General features: G+C 38.4%; 1 protein-coding gene and 1 long non-coding RNA gene across 5 annotated transcripts; one reads left to right on the top strand and one right to left on the bottom strand.

Moving 5' to 3' along the window:
* Positions 1 to 378: 378 nt before the first annotated feature.
* On the top strand, positions 379 to 15,396 carry LOC144661139 (uncharacterized). Of its 2 annotated transcripts, none has more exons than XM_078521846.1 (10): positions 379 to 626; positions 6,531 to 6,632; positions 6,760 to 6,843; positions 7,916 to 8,019; positions 8,813 to 8,908; positions 9,534 to 9,752; positions 10,114 to 10,220; positions 10,651 to 11,120; positions 11,203 to 11,818; positions 13,870 to 15,396. In XM_078521846.1, exons 1-8 carry the CDS (start codon positions 579 to 581, stop codon positions 11,010 to 11,012), a joined length of 1,122 nt encoding a protein of 373 aa, XP_078377972.1. In that variant the 5' UTR covers positions 379 to 578; the 3' UTR covers positions 11,013 to 11,120; positions 11,203 to 11,818; positions 13,870 to 15,396. The 2 variants fall into 2 exon arrangements, with proteins under 2 accessions (XP_078377972.1, XP_078377973.1); XM_078521847.1 differs by lacking the exon at positions 379 to 626 and adding an exon at positions 6,399 to 6,431.
* On the bottom strand, positions 3,568 to 16,094 carry LOC144661140 (uncharacterized). 3 transcript variants are annotated; one of them, XR_013572221.1, is made up of 4 exons: positions 16,034 to 16,094; positions 10,698 to 10,833; positions 7,810 to 7,993; positions 3,568 to 3,631 (listed from the first exon to the last, which is right to left on the bottom strand). It is a non-coding gene; the product is annotated as an uncharacterized LOC144661140 (long non-coding RNA). The 3 variants fall into 3 exon arrangements; XR_013572220.1 differs by lacking the exon at positions 3,568 to 3,631 and having other exon boundaries at positions 7,453 to 7,993; XR_013572222.1 differs by lacking the exons at positions 3,568 to 3,631; positions 7,810 to 7,993 and adding an exon at positions 9,783 to 9,889.
* Between the last annotated feature and the right edge of the window lie 102 nt (positions 16,095 to 16,196).

The raw sequence follows: 16,196 nt of genomic DNA, 5'->3' as shown, positions 1-16,196 counted from the left end.
CAGGAGTAATGCACTCCTGCACCAACCGAATACTGACATTCTAAGTTAGTATCAGAAAACATTTATTTCGACTGAAAATCACGAAATGGGCCCCTTGTTACCGAAATGATGCGATGAGCAGGGGGTAACCTAACCTGAGATCATGCCCTCCCTCCCTACTTACCACTCATCTTTGCAAGGGAAAAAACGCCTGATCGCAGGTTAGGGGTAACCTGCAATGGATTTCCCCGTCACCCCCTCCCAATTGACACCAAACCCTTTCAGTCCCATTTGTTTTGAAGGGGGCTGGGCAGTGGAAGGGTTCTTATCGAAAGAAAGATGCATGAAAAAATCTACTTTGTTTAGCGAAGTAAAATGCTATATATAAGACGCAAAAAGAAGTCTGGTACACAGAATACTACTAAGCATTACTTATAAATATACTGCGAGCGTGACGTATAAGACGCCCTATCGGATAAAAGGGTCGAGGCCACCGCAAACAAACGTCTTACAGGCTCTTAGTCTATGAACTGTGTGGCCTTGACGTTCCGGGGATTTGCACAAGGTTCTAGAATCGATTTACGAAATGAAATCAATTGATGGGAAACTTGGTCAATAACAGCTTTTACAGGGTTTATTTGCACAAGGTAAGACTCTAGGGTCAGTCAAAAGACTACTAGATAACGTCCCCGAAAAGCCAGTCTTCAAATTTATTTCTCGATCGTGTTTTTTATCTTTAAAAACCTTGTTGTGCATGTGTTTTACCGGCTACACACTGCTTTTGGTACGGATGAGAGTCCAATAAGAAACACTTGGATTTTCTAATACTGAACACTGTGGTGATTTTCAGTGTGTTGTACCTGAGAGTTGACAAATCAACGAGTTCTATTATCCATTACCTGCGTGTGGGCGGAAACCGATCAAGTGTTGTTTTGATTGTAGCTTTTACAAGACGCCTTGTATCGGTTTCACGCACTATATCTTTTAAAGCCTTGAAATTGAATTAACATTCACAGCAGACAGTTTTCAGAATATATTCAGTGAATAAAACCAGCAAATTAGTCTTGAGCGGTACTGAAGATAGATTGCACAGAGCACAGTCGTGGCATAGTAACTGCTGCTGGAATGTTCCAAAATGTTCATTAGTTACAGACAAAATGTATTTCCAGTTTAAATCAGCGCTTTTTTTATTCCCAAGTGCTCTTTTGAAGGCTAATAGTTCAACTTTCTGCTGCGTGTCATACGGTTTTCTTTGACCTGAGATCTAAATATGAAAATCTACTCAATCGATATGGCGTGACTATGCTAACATCGCGTGTTGTAGATTTTTTTTCAAACCAGGGCAGACTATTCTTCAGCACGGGATGTTTTTAAGAACGAGTATCGTTTTCTCTCATTTACTTTCTTTTTTCTTTTGAACTGTGCTCGTTCCGATTCAGATCTCTTCGATCTTAGAGGATGAAAAGTATTAGAAAATTCTGTTGAAATCGACTCTGAAATTTCAGTTTGTTTGTTGCGTCAACTGGCTTATGACGCTCAGTGGAATTATAAAACAGAACATACACATTTTTAGCTCATTCTCAAGAATGAGGTATTAGAGTCATACAGATGTTGACGGAAGTTGTTTTGCACGCGTGTGCGTGTACAAAAATTGTGTGGACGGAAGTTGTAGAACGGAAGTAATTTTACATGCTACCCCTCCCCCCTTAGTAACGTCAAAAATAACTTCAATGAAGCGCAGATGCAAATGTGAAAAGAAATTAAATCCTTGCATAGGGTAATAAATAAATTTAGATGAAATCACAATTTCGGAACTGTCTACAATGAACCAAAGATAAAGCTACGTCAACTCTTTTAATTGTAGTAATGCACGACCCGCACGCGTCGTTATTACAAAAATTTATCAATTGTATATTTTCATTTTTTTTTTCTAAGACCCCTCAACATGTCCTCGACCCTGACCCCGATCTGTCTACGTCCAAGAGAAAGTATAAAGAGCGATCTAAAAAAAATATTCAATGGAATTTATTTGGTACGTTTGAAGTAGAGTTGGTTTTGGCTCGTGACGTGACGCAGCTGATGTTCACCTGCACGCGACCCTGCACGCATTTCTGTGCATGCACAATGAACCAAAAATAAAGATACGTCAACTCTTTTTTTTTAGCTCTTTCTCAAAGAATGAGTATTATAGTGGATCAGATGTGGACGGAAGCGGAAGTCGTCCAGCGCGAGGGCAAAAAATGTGTGGAAAAAAAATGTGTGGATGGAAGTTGCAGAACGGAAGTAATTTTACATGCTACCCCTCCCCCCTAAGTAACGTCATAAATAACTTCAATGAAGCTCAGATACAAATGTGAAAAGAAATGAAATCCTTTTATAAAGTAATAAATAAATTTACATCAAATCACAATTTCGGAACTTTTAAAAAGGGAAACGTGTATCACAAAGTCGAAATGTTGACAACCTGGGGGTTCATTTTAACGTGCGCTGTTACACGCAATGAAGTCCCGCCAGGCATCCGAGCAGCACGTTTTTGTCTCCTGTCACGTCATCTCATTTCCCGTGACTCACGTCATCCGTTTTACACGACGTGTTCATGCGCATCTTTCTCTCAAATCTCATTCGCTGCTCAATCCATGAACAATGATTGTCACTGCCCGGTAGATGCGTGCTGACAGAAAGGTAATCTAAAACGGTAACAAATATTCATTTCATTTCTTTTCACATGTGTATCTGAGCTTCGTGGAAGATGTGAACTATTTACACACTATCCAACCAGAAGAAAGCTCGTAACCACAATGTCCACACGTTTTAGCAGTAAAAACATGGTCTTCAAATATGGAAAATATATTTGTCAGAAGGACGAAAAGCTATGAAGTTTAATTACAAATAGAAATACCAAACGGATGCGACCCTACGATCGATTATTAAAAGCGATGTATTGGTGAAAATATTGTGAAAGCCCTTTCCGTGTTTAATTGTTATGTAAATATTCTAGCTTTTCTGTCTATTTTGTTGTTGACTTTGTACATTTTCCATCAATAATAGCGCTAAGAAGAGCAAACAAGACTGGATGTCTTCGGATGTCTTGTGTTTGCTGGCACGGAAGGGTAAAGGAATGTGCATACATGTAAAAAACTTGACTGTTTCGCAATTCCTCCCCGCGTAATACTGATTCTCGACCTAGGATCTTCTCCTCTTATCAATTATATTTTTATTATGCTTATCGTTCCGCAATCCGGAAACGAAATACTATTTCTTTTTGAAATAACTGCTTGTGGACTTTTACGTAGCGGGGAATGGGGCCATGTCCATGGGACCCTAAGGTCTAAACAGCTCGGCAACTTGATTCACGTTGCACCATTTTTAGAAGATGTGAAATTGTGATTTCATTTCTTTTCACATGCGTATCTGATTTTGACTTTACAGGGGACTGTACTTGACTTAAGTGGACTGTACCAGTACATTTTCATTACCCACCACCACTCCCAAACCCTACCACCCCCCCCCCCCCGAAAAAATGCAGAAGAATGAGCTGGCTCTAAGGGCCCTTTGATTCACTTTAAGTTTAATTTAATAGTGATGCGGGCCATCTCCTTCACTTGTACATGAATAGCAGGCCATCTTCTAGGCTGCTTTTTTTGTCGGAGTTCTACAATTTAAAATTAAAAAAAGAATTTATTAATTCCTACGAAATTAAACAAACTGACAAAGAATGTTTGCATAGTATTGCATAATCAGTTCCGGTTATTAAGATTCAATTTATTTCCCGTGCAGTCAGGCACGTTTTGTAATTCATTGTTTTAAAATTAGCAACGAGTAATTTTAAGGTGAAAGGAGGCTTAAATTGGCTAATTATTCTATTTAATCGCCACTAGCTACTGATTTTTGCTTTTATATTACCGTAATAAGCCTTTCTAGCAGATAATCAGCGTGTTCTAGATCTACTGGAAATCTGCGAATCTGATTGGTTCTCCCATTGCTGTATTTGCTGATAGAACACGCTCGTGGGCGCGCTGCTCTGTAGGGTTTCTATTTCACTATTCGCTCATAGAAAAGTCGGCGGTCTTGCAGACGTATTATCAATCAATCAATCAATCAATCGATCGATCGATCGATCGATCAAGCAATCAGTCAGTAAGTTAGTCAGTCGATCAGTCATTCAGTCAGTCAGTCAATCAAAATTATTAATAAGTAACTTCATTTTTAAAAAATAATAAGAAATTTTTACCTCGATTGAAGTTTGTTTTTCTGACATGGTAGAGTTACTATGTTCTCCCTTCTAGTCCCCTGTCAAATAAACTTCTTCGTACGTTTGAAGGTTTTCTTGGTAATAAGCACTTGTTTTCTGGGGAAACTCGTCCAGTTCCTGTATACGGGTAGAGTTCGTCCAATTCCTAATACTCAAGGGGCGAGCTGTCTCATCGGTTTTTGTAGCACGAAGAAACTGGGAGCATCGTTTTTTTCGTTATCCTACAGTGCTTGGTCAATCTACCCTGAAAATTGTTTACTTTGGGCAAATACTAGAGCAATCCTCTTCCTTTCTTCAAAAAGGATACACCCTTGAATTATTTTTCTGGCACAGCGGTACCGGAACAAGACCCAAAGTTCTGCTTTGTCGTTGAAGACGTAATAACACGATCATAAACACGATTGCATCACGTACTTTAAAATAAGCTAAAATATTGCTCAGCGAATTTTATCGAACTGAAACCTCTCTTCGACAGCCTTATTCAGTTCCAGTGCTTACGTAACTGTTTGTTTCTCGGTAAGTGAAACAGTTTTGCTAGCAGCTTGTAGACATATTGTCTGTAGATCTCTGTACGCTCTTCGGTTTATTGTGCTTTGTTGTGCTGGTATAAGTTAGTCCTTGTAGTAACCCAGAGGTCCTTTATACAACACCATCTCAGGAAACTACATGTTCAAGTTTTACGGCAAGCAGATCTTCAGACTGTCTAGCCTGTAATAAAAGAGAAGAGAAGAAAAGGGAAGAGAAGGGCAAGGAAGAGAATGGAAGGGAAGTGAAGGGAAGGAAACGAAAGGAAAGGAAAGAAAAAGGAAGGCAACAGAAACGAAAAACCTCAGGGTTGCCAGGTAGCTTCGTGATTGCTCGTGTTGCCTGCAAATGACATGAATTTATACCAATTTGTTTTAATTCTTAGAGGAGATCAGGAGCATCGCCCAGTCATTTTCTCTTTCCTTTCGAATTCGCATATGAAGTCATCATGACGACAAAATAATCTCTTACACGTGTGAAGGAACCAATTTTAATAGATCAAAGGCGGCGAGGACCCCCTGCCTACCTAAAAAGAAATAAACACGTAACGCAGTTACGGTGGATCGCTCTTCGTTGCGGGACGCGAATGAGAGGCGGCTGTATTCGCAGGCTAATCCTTTTCCTAAGAGGGATTTAAGAGAACACACTCAAGTAGTTCAACAAAGAAGCGACCATAAAAATTCAGTTCTTCTATTTATTAGTTCAGCTTTGCAGTAGCCCTTGGACTTCTCGTTTTTTATTTCAAGTAAGTTTGATAACTGACATTGGTCAGGAGCCAAATACCAGGCAAAGACAGAAGCAATGACACAATGATGATCATTCCTTGCCCGGGTTTCTCGATGGCTAGGGATTGGACCTATAAAATTGTAATGAAATACAGTAAAAACCCGCGTATAAGAACACCTATTTTGGCGGTTCAGGCTGATTTGGTTCTTATATAAAGGGTTATAATCTGCAAAATCAGCCTGTAAGTGTTCTTAAGTGTTCTTAAAAAAAGTTTCTTAAAATAAGGAACATACTAGGCTACCAATAGGTGAAATCAATATATATGCACACAATTGTATTTTAATTTTAATAAAATTGATAAATCAAGGCAATACTGTACTGTAATTGGGGTGAAACTATTATGTGTGCAATGAAAAGTAGTGTTGATTTTTGATATTTTTCCATATAAGAACAACTTTCATTTTTCAGGCTGAATGTGTTCTTATATAAATGGTACTTTATTTCCTAAAATCAGGCCTGGGTGTTCTTAATCCACTTGTTCTTATACGCGGGTTTTTACTGTAGGTATGAAAGTGCCAAAATTGAAAAAAAGAAAACAGAAAGAAAACAGACGTTTCGGGCAATAACCCTTCTTCGGTGGTAAATAACGTCTGAAAGTTGCCTGTGGAGTGTGTTTGGGATACGGTCACCTTTATGGCACGTGTGACACGTGTAGCGTGACACATGCTTGACTGAGTTAAGTTTCCTCCTTGTTTTGCTAATAATGTTGCTATTATGATCAGCAGCACCACTTATATCGTATCCTATTTTGCTTTAAGAAAGATCAGAAGCCGATTATGGCTTCTGGAAAGAAATTATGTTTATAAAGGAAACCTTCCCGCCGATTGTGTTAGTTCCGTAACCGACAGAGAAAGCCTGGGTCGAGTAGGTCGGGTGTACAAAATGGCTGGTACGCAATCATTTTTAAGCTGCTCCTTGTATTGCTGTTCTCAGATCACATCGTTTAGGATTTCACTGGAGAGCTGATACAGTTTGTTGTTGTTTTCAGGCTCCTGTGTCACGTATGTATAGAAGACGAGGTTACAGGCTGTTCAGGCCACGATATGACTGGACTATGATTAGAGATCAAGTGAGAGAAACAGCTTACGGAGTGAGTTCGATCGAAAACTTTTTGGCTTTTTCTTGTGACACTAAGCTCTGCGTCTGAGCTTCTTGTCTTGTTTACTGATCCGTGGGCTCTTCTCATTTTCACTCATGTTGTCCTTATTCGTTTGCAGTATCTAGAAATTGAAGTGAAAAATCCTCGGACTCACATCGAGAACGAAAAGGCACAATACACAGACTATGAAATCGAGTTGAAGGTAAGATCACACACATGTTTTGTTGTAAAAGGTCAAGTTTTCAAGGTCAGTTGAGTTTCTTACCTCGAAGGACTCAAATTTCTAGCGTATTTAGTAGTCCTCAACGTTTGAGAATTACCAATCTAGGTCAAAAATTACCGGATTTGGTCGATACTATAAAGCTTCTCCTGTCTTCTGGAACTCTTGTTATGCTAATGATGTTCGTCACAACGCACACTATTGAGAAATGATCATTTATATTTTGGAAAACAATACTCCCTCCTGATTCATAAAGAAAACAATTGCTGTTTATTTATCGCGCTGGGTAAACAACTAAGTAAGGAAGAAAGACTGATCAATTTGAGCCAACTTCGTCAAAACTAAAACTATATCGAACCTACTGACGTGATGTCGCAGGCGACTCTGATCGATCGATCTTTGTTTTGAGCTGATTTGAAGAGTTATATTTTGTAATTCCCATATTCTAAATGAAATGTAAGAGCGACTTGTAAGGGAATCATCGTTTCAACCAATTTTAGTTTATCTATGTCCAAATAAAATCAAACATGAAAAATAAAACCCTGAAAGAGAAGATGTGTAAGTGTTTCAAGGGTGGAGGTGTGTTAGAGGTGTGACCACATCTTATCAATGGAAGTTATTTTGTTGGATCCTTCACCAACTCAATTTGTGGGAGGTACAGTGGCCTAATGGTTAGAGCACTGGACTCCGGATCGAGCACCTCTGAGTTCAAGCCCTGGCTGGGGTCCTTGTGTTGAGTCCTTGGGCAAGACACTTTACTCTCACAGTGCCTCTCACCACCCAGGTGTATAAATTGGTACTTGCAAATTTAATACTGGAGGTAACCCTGTGATGGACTAGCATACCATCCAGGGGGAGTAGTAATACTCGTAGTCGCTTCATGCTACTGATACTGGAATAAGCTCTGGCCTGATGGGCCACAAAGTTCAAATGCAGACTTGAACTTACCTACATGTACCTCACCAACTCAGTTTAACTTTCTTTATATACTGGTATATTACAACTGCATACATGTGTAGAAATCGTTAGCAGTTTCATTTGATTTGATTTTCAGACAAATCATCCAGCATTTCCACTGTTCCATTCTCGAGTACGAAGAAGATATTCTGAATTTGTTTGGCTCAGAAACAAGCTAGGAATTGATGATATGGTCATGGGGTAAGTGTTTGTTGTTTATTATTTATAACTCTCTGATTCTACATGATATTACCCCTGACTAAAATGCTTTAGAACAGGTTTCCTCATGATTCCACATCTCATTGATAATTTTAAAGGCAAAGTATTACGTTTAGATCATTTTCCTATTTGTACATGAAGAAGATGATTTTTAACATTTTTAACTTCATTTACCATATTATTTTATACCTGCCAACTTTTTCTGGGTCAAAGGCGTGAGATTTTCATCCTGAGAGTGCTAGGATTTCCGAAGACGATACAACAATTTCCGAAGTTTTCCGAAGACGTCCGAAGTATCCCGACGACATACCAAACATCTCCCGATCCCAGTACATGGACGTGTTTCGCTAAACACGGCCTCGTTCCCAATGCTTTTTTTGTCAAAACTCTGTCATTTCGGGGAAGGTATCGCCATTTACTCATTTTACCAGGAGTTTTATTTTACTGCATTTTTTTGGAAAATGTGTCGTTTGTGGTTGTAACAACTCACATTTTTCGACTAGGCGTGAGAAATTAGTTCCTAAGCGTGAGTTGGCGTGAGATCGAAGTTTTTAACTTGCAGGCGTGAGAGTTGGCAGGTATATTATTTACTTGCACACATTTTAATGAGACTTGTCGCTCCCCTGTGTGGCATGGGCAAATGAACTATTGTATTGTATTACTAACCCAAAGTTTGAGTAAAAAAATTGTAGCTTATCCATCACTTTTTGGTATAAATCTTTTTAGCTTTGAATTAATAATAATAAGCTCAACAATTTGCCTGTCCTATTTATAGTCATGCTCCACGACTGCCGAGGAAGCAGCTTATTGGTCGCTTCAAGGACAGTTTTTTACAGCAGCGCCAGCAGGGATTGGAGAGATTTATTAATAGGTTTGTTTTAAAGGATGAAAATAATTTCCTGGCAAACTATGATATTATTAATAAGAGCTAGCCATAATATTTATTTGGCTAGCTCTGTGCATGCAAGATGAACCATCCTATGTTATGTTCTCTGAGAGTAGTGAACTTCTAAAAGTATCAAGTGGAGGGGACAGGCGGATGGAAGGCCAGTAGAATAGGAGGAGGGAGGGAAAAAGGAGGCAAGAGAAGAGAGGGCAAAAAGCAGGATGTCCATGGTTGTGGGAACCTGGAGAAATTGAGAAAAAGTTCTGCAACATTTCGAAATATTTTGCAACAAAAATAGCACTGATAGGCAGTCCTGAACCACTTACAAAGGGGTGGGAACCAGAGTTTAAAGTACAGGTATTGGGAAGTTCAGATTCCCCCTGTCCCCCTGCCCCCACCTAACTAACAAGGGTCCATACATTTGGAACTTTCAGTATGAAAAAAAAAATTCAGTTAAATGACCTCTAAAATTAAATATTTTTTTGTTGGGAGAACTCCGAAATATTTTGTTTCAAGCATGATGGTGCCAGTGCTGAAAAAAAGTATTTCTTTTTGAAAAAATACATAAAAGTGGATCTAAGTTAGTTAATGTTTTATTTGTACTCTACAGGCTTGCAAGCATTAATATGTTTGCCAACAATCCAGCCATGCTTATCTTCCTACAAACGGGTTTGAGTAAACACCAAATGGATTATTACCTAAAAACACGAACCCCTGGTGGGATACGATCACTTATCCTGAGATTACACGACAAGAAACTGAAGAACGACGAAGTACAAAGAAGACCAAGGACAAAGACATTCAGTGCTGAGTATCCACCTACAGAAAAGTAAGTTTAATTTATGATTCTAAGCACCCAAAAAAGTTTAATGTTCAAGACGAATTTTTCCTTCACACAGGTCTGTTATTAGATGATCCTTACTCCAAAGGCAACAAATGCTCGCACTCACCCATACAAAATCCTGCCTACAGCCATGAAAGTAGCAAGAGAAAAAAGCTGCTAAGTCACAAAACAAGGAAGGTCATAACTTGAACTTTATGGTATTTTTAAAAAGGCCTTTGACTAAGGAAAAAAATAACAGTCATATTGTTCCTTGTATACTTGAAGATCAGAAATTGTAAAAGTTCACTTGGTTGCACCGTGGTTAATGATGTTAACAGTTCAATGTTAATTTTATTGTTTACTTAAGGTCCCAGACACTTGCAAGCAAGTCTTACGGTAAAGGTTGGTCAAGTTATCACAGTGACGATTTCTTTGGTTTTGGTGGTGGTCACAGATCAGATGTGGATATTCCAAGTATGCAAATAATTATGTTCAGTAGTTTTTGATTATGTGATTGATGATATGTGGTTGAATTTTACCCTTCGTACAAATTGGTATTTCCCTTTGTTCTGGTATTTTAATATGATAATGAATATAAAACAAAGGAAACTACTAGATTGTACCAAGGGTAAAATTGAACCACAATATAATTATACACATTGATTTTGTAAACTAGGAGAAATTTTGATACCTTCCACTTGTGAGGGTTAAAGTCCCATCAGGACCAAAGGTTAAATGATAATTAAAGATTGAAGCACAACCAGGATGAGACATAATGTAGAGCGACAGCCGAAAGCTCATTATTTTTAATATTTTTAGCCAGTGAACGTTTTTTTTTTTGTTTTAAAATGATAATTATTGACTAAATATTAGAACCAAAGTGACTCAGTCAATTTTTCTGCAGCATACAAAGACATGAAGAAATGCCGGAGTATCAGTTGTACGGCATACCCTAGTGGTCTGTTAACCCTTCCTACAATTCCTGGTAGTAGCGAGGATGGTTTAGAAAGCATGGGCAGTACTTCAGCTACAGATCCAGAACCACAAGTCGAGGAACATCCATTGAGTCGCAGCTGGCATGGAACACCTAGAGATGAAATAGACCTTGTACTGGAGGATTATGAAATAATTCCATTTGATTCTATTGGACAAGTGGGAGTTAATATCGATGACTCAGAGGAGTTCTTTGACATGGATTTGGACTATGTGGATATCATCAATCCTGATATGGAAAGTGCCGCAAGAGAGCATCGGTTTGATTATTAATAAATAATACTGGTCAATAATTAAACAGTGATCAATAATACATAGGACAACAGATTTTCATGAATTGTGGGTGACATGAAAATAATATTGTCATATGATTTTTTGCTGGTTAAAAAAAAAAAAAAAAAAGGTCTTCTCAAAAAGTGTCCTTTTGACTCATTCTGGCTAACAATTACTCAAACTCAAACAGAGTTTGTTTGAGAAGTGAGTTAGTCGGGATTGCGAAGGCATGAGCAAAGCCTTACCAAAGTGTCTAATAATCAGACATTAAGTGCCTTATGCATGCAGTAGACATAGTAAGGTCTTGGGACCGGCTGTGATTCCACCTAAGAGGGGTGCAGTAGTTTAAGTTTTTCAGGGGTGTACAAACTTCAAGCTAATGACACAATGGAAGAGGAACAAAAATACAACAGATTATAACTCCTAGGATATGGAATTTCCAAATTATGCTGAAGTGGCAAACTTGTGTATAGTGTACAGTCTTTAATATATAGTGTACAGGCATTGCAGTTAATGAACAAATTTGTCTGAATCTTAAGAGATATATAATTTATCAGTTTGAAATGTAATGCAAGGGTGAGCTAATGACATTTTAAAAATTATATTTTATCAACCCTCCAAGTTAAGACCATTTTAGTCGCCATGGCAACTAAAATTTTGGGGCTGGCGACTAAATTTGAACCAAGGTCGCCAGCCTGGCGACTAAAATTGAGAGGAATGATTGAAAGCATCAGCTTAAGTTGGTGACTAAAATTTTTCACTGGTGACCAAAACTTGAGCTTACGGGGGGGGGGGGGGGGGGTGGGGTGGGTAGGGTTTGGGAGTGGTGGTGGGTAATGGAAATGTACTGGTACAGTCCACTTAAGTCAAGTACAGTCCCCTGTAAAGTCAAAATGAGATACGCATGTGAAAATAAATGAAATCACAATTTCAAAACTTCTAAAAATGGTGCAACGTGAATCAAGTTGCTGAGCTGTTTAGACCTTAGGGACCCTAAACGTATTTTCACGTATTTTAACAGGCGCTGACACAAGCGATCAAGTCCATTGAGGCAGCCGGAAGTAATTTTACATGGCCCCATTCCCTGCTACTAAAAGTCCACAAGCAGTTATTTAAAAAAGAAAAAGTATTTCGTTTCCGGATTGCAGTACGATAAGCATAATAAAGATATAAATGATAAGAAGAGAAGATCCTAGGTCAAGAATCAGTATTACGTGGGGAAGAATTGCGAAACAGTCAAGTTTTTTGCATGCATACACATTCCTTTACCCTTCCGTGCCAGCAAACACGAGACATCCGAAGACATCCAGTCTTGTTTGCTCTTCTTAGTGCTATTATTGATGGAAATTGTACAAAGTCAACAACAACAACAGACAGAAAAGCTAGAATATTTACATAACAATTAAACACGGAAAGGGCTTTCACACTGTTCACAATATTTTTCACCAATACATCGTTTTAATCGATCTTAGAAGGATCGCAGTTGTTTGGTATTTCTATTGTGTAATTAAACTGCAAAGCTTTTCGTCTTCTTTACAAATATAATTTTGATATTTGAAGAACATGTTTTTACTGCTAAAACGTGTGGACATTGTGTTGACAAGCTTTCTTCTGGTTGGATAGTGTCTAAATAGTTCACATCCGTCCACGAAGCTCAGATACACATGTGAAAAGAAATGAAATGAATATTTGTTACCGTTTTAAATTACTGAATTGTGTTTTGAATAACCTTTCTGTCAGCACGCATCTACCGGGCAGTGACAATCATTGTTCATGGATTGAGCAGCGAATGAAATTTGAGAGAAAGATGCACACGAACACGTCGTGTAAAACGGGAAATGAGATGACATGACAGAAGACAAAAACGTGCTGCTCGGATGTCGTGTTTTTATCAGTGAGCTTTATAAAAGTTTATTTAAATGAGTCATATGGCTAGCCTGCAGAACAGGCGGTTTATTTTGCGGGTCGAAGCGTGAAGTGCTAGTTTTTATTTTGCGGGTTTTTATTTTCCCTCGCGCTTCCCGCTCGTGGGATCGCGCTTTGCGCGACCTCGCAATAACCCTGCAAAAAATAAACCGCCTGTTCTGCAGGCTACATATGGCAAGCGTAACTCCATAGTAAAAGTTAAAAATAAGTTCCATGAAGAAATCTTGGTGTGATATCTCTAGATTTTTACCGACCAAATTAAATGTAGATGTAGAATCTCAACAATAGGAGAGGGGTAGCGTATTAAATTTACTTCCGGCTGCCTGGCGGAACTTCATTGCGTTTAACAGCGCACGTTAAAATGAACCTTAATTACGTGTGTCAGCACATGATAAAATAAACCCCCAGGTTGTCAACATTTCGACTTTGTGATACACGTTTCCCTTTTTAAAAGTTCCGAAATGTGATTTGATGTTAATTTATTTATTACACTATACAATGATTTCATTTCTTTTCACATTTGCAACTGAGCTTCACTGAAGTTATTTTTGGCGGGGGCAGGGGTAGCATATAAAATTACTTCCGTTCTACAACTTCCGTCCACACATTTTTTGTACACGCAGACTTCCGTCAACATCTGTATCACTTCCGTCCACACAATTTTTGTACACGCACACTTCCGTCAACATCTGTATCACTTCCGTCCACACAATTTTTGTACACGCACACTTCCGCCAACATCTGTATCACTTCCGTCCACACAGTTTTTGTACACACACACTTCCGTCAACATCTGTATCACTTCCGTCCACACAATTTTTGTACACGCACACTTCCGTCAACATCTGTATCACTTCCGTCCACACAATTTTTGTACACGCACACTTCCGTCAACATCTGTATCACTCTATTACTCATTCTGGAGAATGAGCTAAAAATAAACTTGGAGGGTTGTTTATAATAACACAACACATGATCTGATTGCTGGGTAATATAATACATGCTCTGATTGGCTGGTTATATAACACGTGATTTGATTGGGTGGTTATCAATATACTTTACAAACCATGAACTGACCTCCAGCCTGGTATTCTAGGTATGTGGAGTAAAATGAAAATGTTCTCTGACACAGGGCCAAGTCTCAAAACCACAGCTTGCTAAAACTTAAATGGCAGTTGCATTTTGGAGGTTTTATTCCCATGACAATTTTTAACTCTACAAAGAAAGCGTTGAATAGTTTTTGATTATCAACAGTCGTGCTAACACACTATGCATTGAGGTTTCAAAATAAAACTATTACTAGAGAAATTATATCAACACTTACTGGGATAGAGTTAACTATTCACAAACCTGTGGTCTGCAATGACATGTCCAACGAGTTTGTAACTTAGTTTTTACAGTACAGAAGCCTTTAAACAATCCGTTTACCAAGAGGGGGTAAGGTGGGGGATCTATTTTATTAAGTTTATGATAACGTTAATGAAAAAGTGAAATATCCAGAGTATGCAATGGGAAAATAATGCTAAGTTGAATATTTAACCTGTAAAAGTTTTTGTGGGGAAACAATCAGAAAGGAAAAAGGAAAAAAGCACCATTGCATTATTAATCGGCAAACCAAATTTGCAACAGCTTTCTGGCTTTCTGATTGGCTGTATTGTTCCTGGGGTAAGAAAATATAATTTACACTTGGTTCGGGCTTGTAAGGTTTGTGGGGGGGGGGGGGGGGATGGGGATGTTTTGTAATTACAGAGTTGTTAAGAAAGTAATGTGTACATCTCAAAGTGTTTTTTTTTTGTTATATTCTAATTGGACATAAAAATTACGACCTTGAGAAAAAGGCCTTAATTTAAATTAGTGCAATTCATAAATTTGAGACTAACTCCAAATTTGATCATTCTGAAAATTACAAGTTGCTCTTTCTAGCAGCATTAGTATTTTTCTGTCCAATCTTACACTAAAATTTGGAAAATCACAGTTTAAGTAAGTTGGGATATTGAAAATAAATGCACGTTTTATTCAGGTTAAAGGGGTTCTGGTCTAATCAATAATTTTTATTTAATAAATAAAGATGTATTAATTAACATGTGTGGCTTTACTTTGAAACTAACAATTTAGAAAAAGTTTGTCTCTTTTGCAGCCGTTATGGGCTCGTCACGCAACACTTGACCTTCTTCTTTTGGGTTTAGGAGAAGCGTTGCGTGACGACCCAAAAATGGCTGCGACAGAGACTAAGGAGACGTCTGCACGAAGGCTACGATTCAGTATGGTGATAAACCAATCAGAAATATAAAAAAAAAAAGAACAAAGCGCGGGACAACCCGCCACGGTTTACATTGATTCTGCTTAGTTAAAACGGAAACATCGTGTGTGCCGTTAATTAGTAACTAGTAAGGTCTTAGCAGATGGAAACAAAGTAAACAATTTTAATCCTGAGGAACAGGATAGACCTGAGTCACATTGTAAATAATTAACATGTTTAAGAGTGAAAATGGACTCACTACACTCAGTTACCCACAAGCCTAGCAGTGAGACAGCTGTTTCCTCCTTCATGGGACTCATAAGCAATGCGTCAGCCTATTGTTTTCCCGATTTTTCAAATCCCAGTCCAAGTTTTATTGTTTATTTGTTTGTGACTCCCAGCCCCAGTGACCCAAATCCCATTTTCCATAGTGGTAGAAAGTTGTTAGTTCTCCCACCTCACTGGTCCTACACATGGTGGATCAATGGATCAGTGGAAACACTTTCAATGTAATGACCCACCATGCACCAAAGGACAGTTTATAAGGGACATAACCAGGTGACAGGAAACTAGTGAATTAGCATTTGTTATATATTCATACATGGTTCGACATTTCCTCAGTAATTCATATTGCGACGATTTTTGCTCAACAGATGTCGACCAGTGTCCTCTAGACCCTAACTTAATTCTTGTCCAGCTGGAAGCACACGAGTTTGAATCGCAGTCAAACGCACACTCGCCGGAGGATTAAAGCGCAGTTACTTTATTAAAGGAATAGGTCAAGGGATGTATTTTTTTGCTTTGAGAAAATCAAAGCCCAAAGTAAAACTAGACAAAAAGGGCTTAAAAAACTCACCAGTTTCATGCCAGTCACATGCTTCCAAACAACTAAATTCGGAAGGCCTCTTCAATCACTTACATTTGATGACGTAATGTTCTTATATTAGTTAATTAGCATTAGAAATTTATGACGTATTTTTAATTGTCCACTTAGAACTAGCAAGTTATTATAACGACCA

This window comes from Oculina patagonica, chromosome 7 (assembly GCF_052425735.1).
Source record: "Oculina patagonica isolate OP01 chromosome 7, crgOcupat, whole genome shotgun sequence".
Classification (NCBI taxonomy): Eukaryota; Metazoa; Cnidaria; class Anthozoa; order Scleractinia; family Oculinidae; genus Oculina; species Oculina patagonica.
This window is presented reverse-complemented; position numbering and strand designations above follow the sequence as displayed.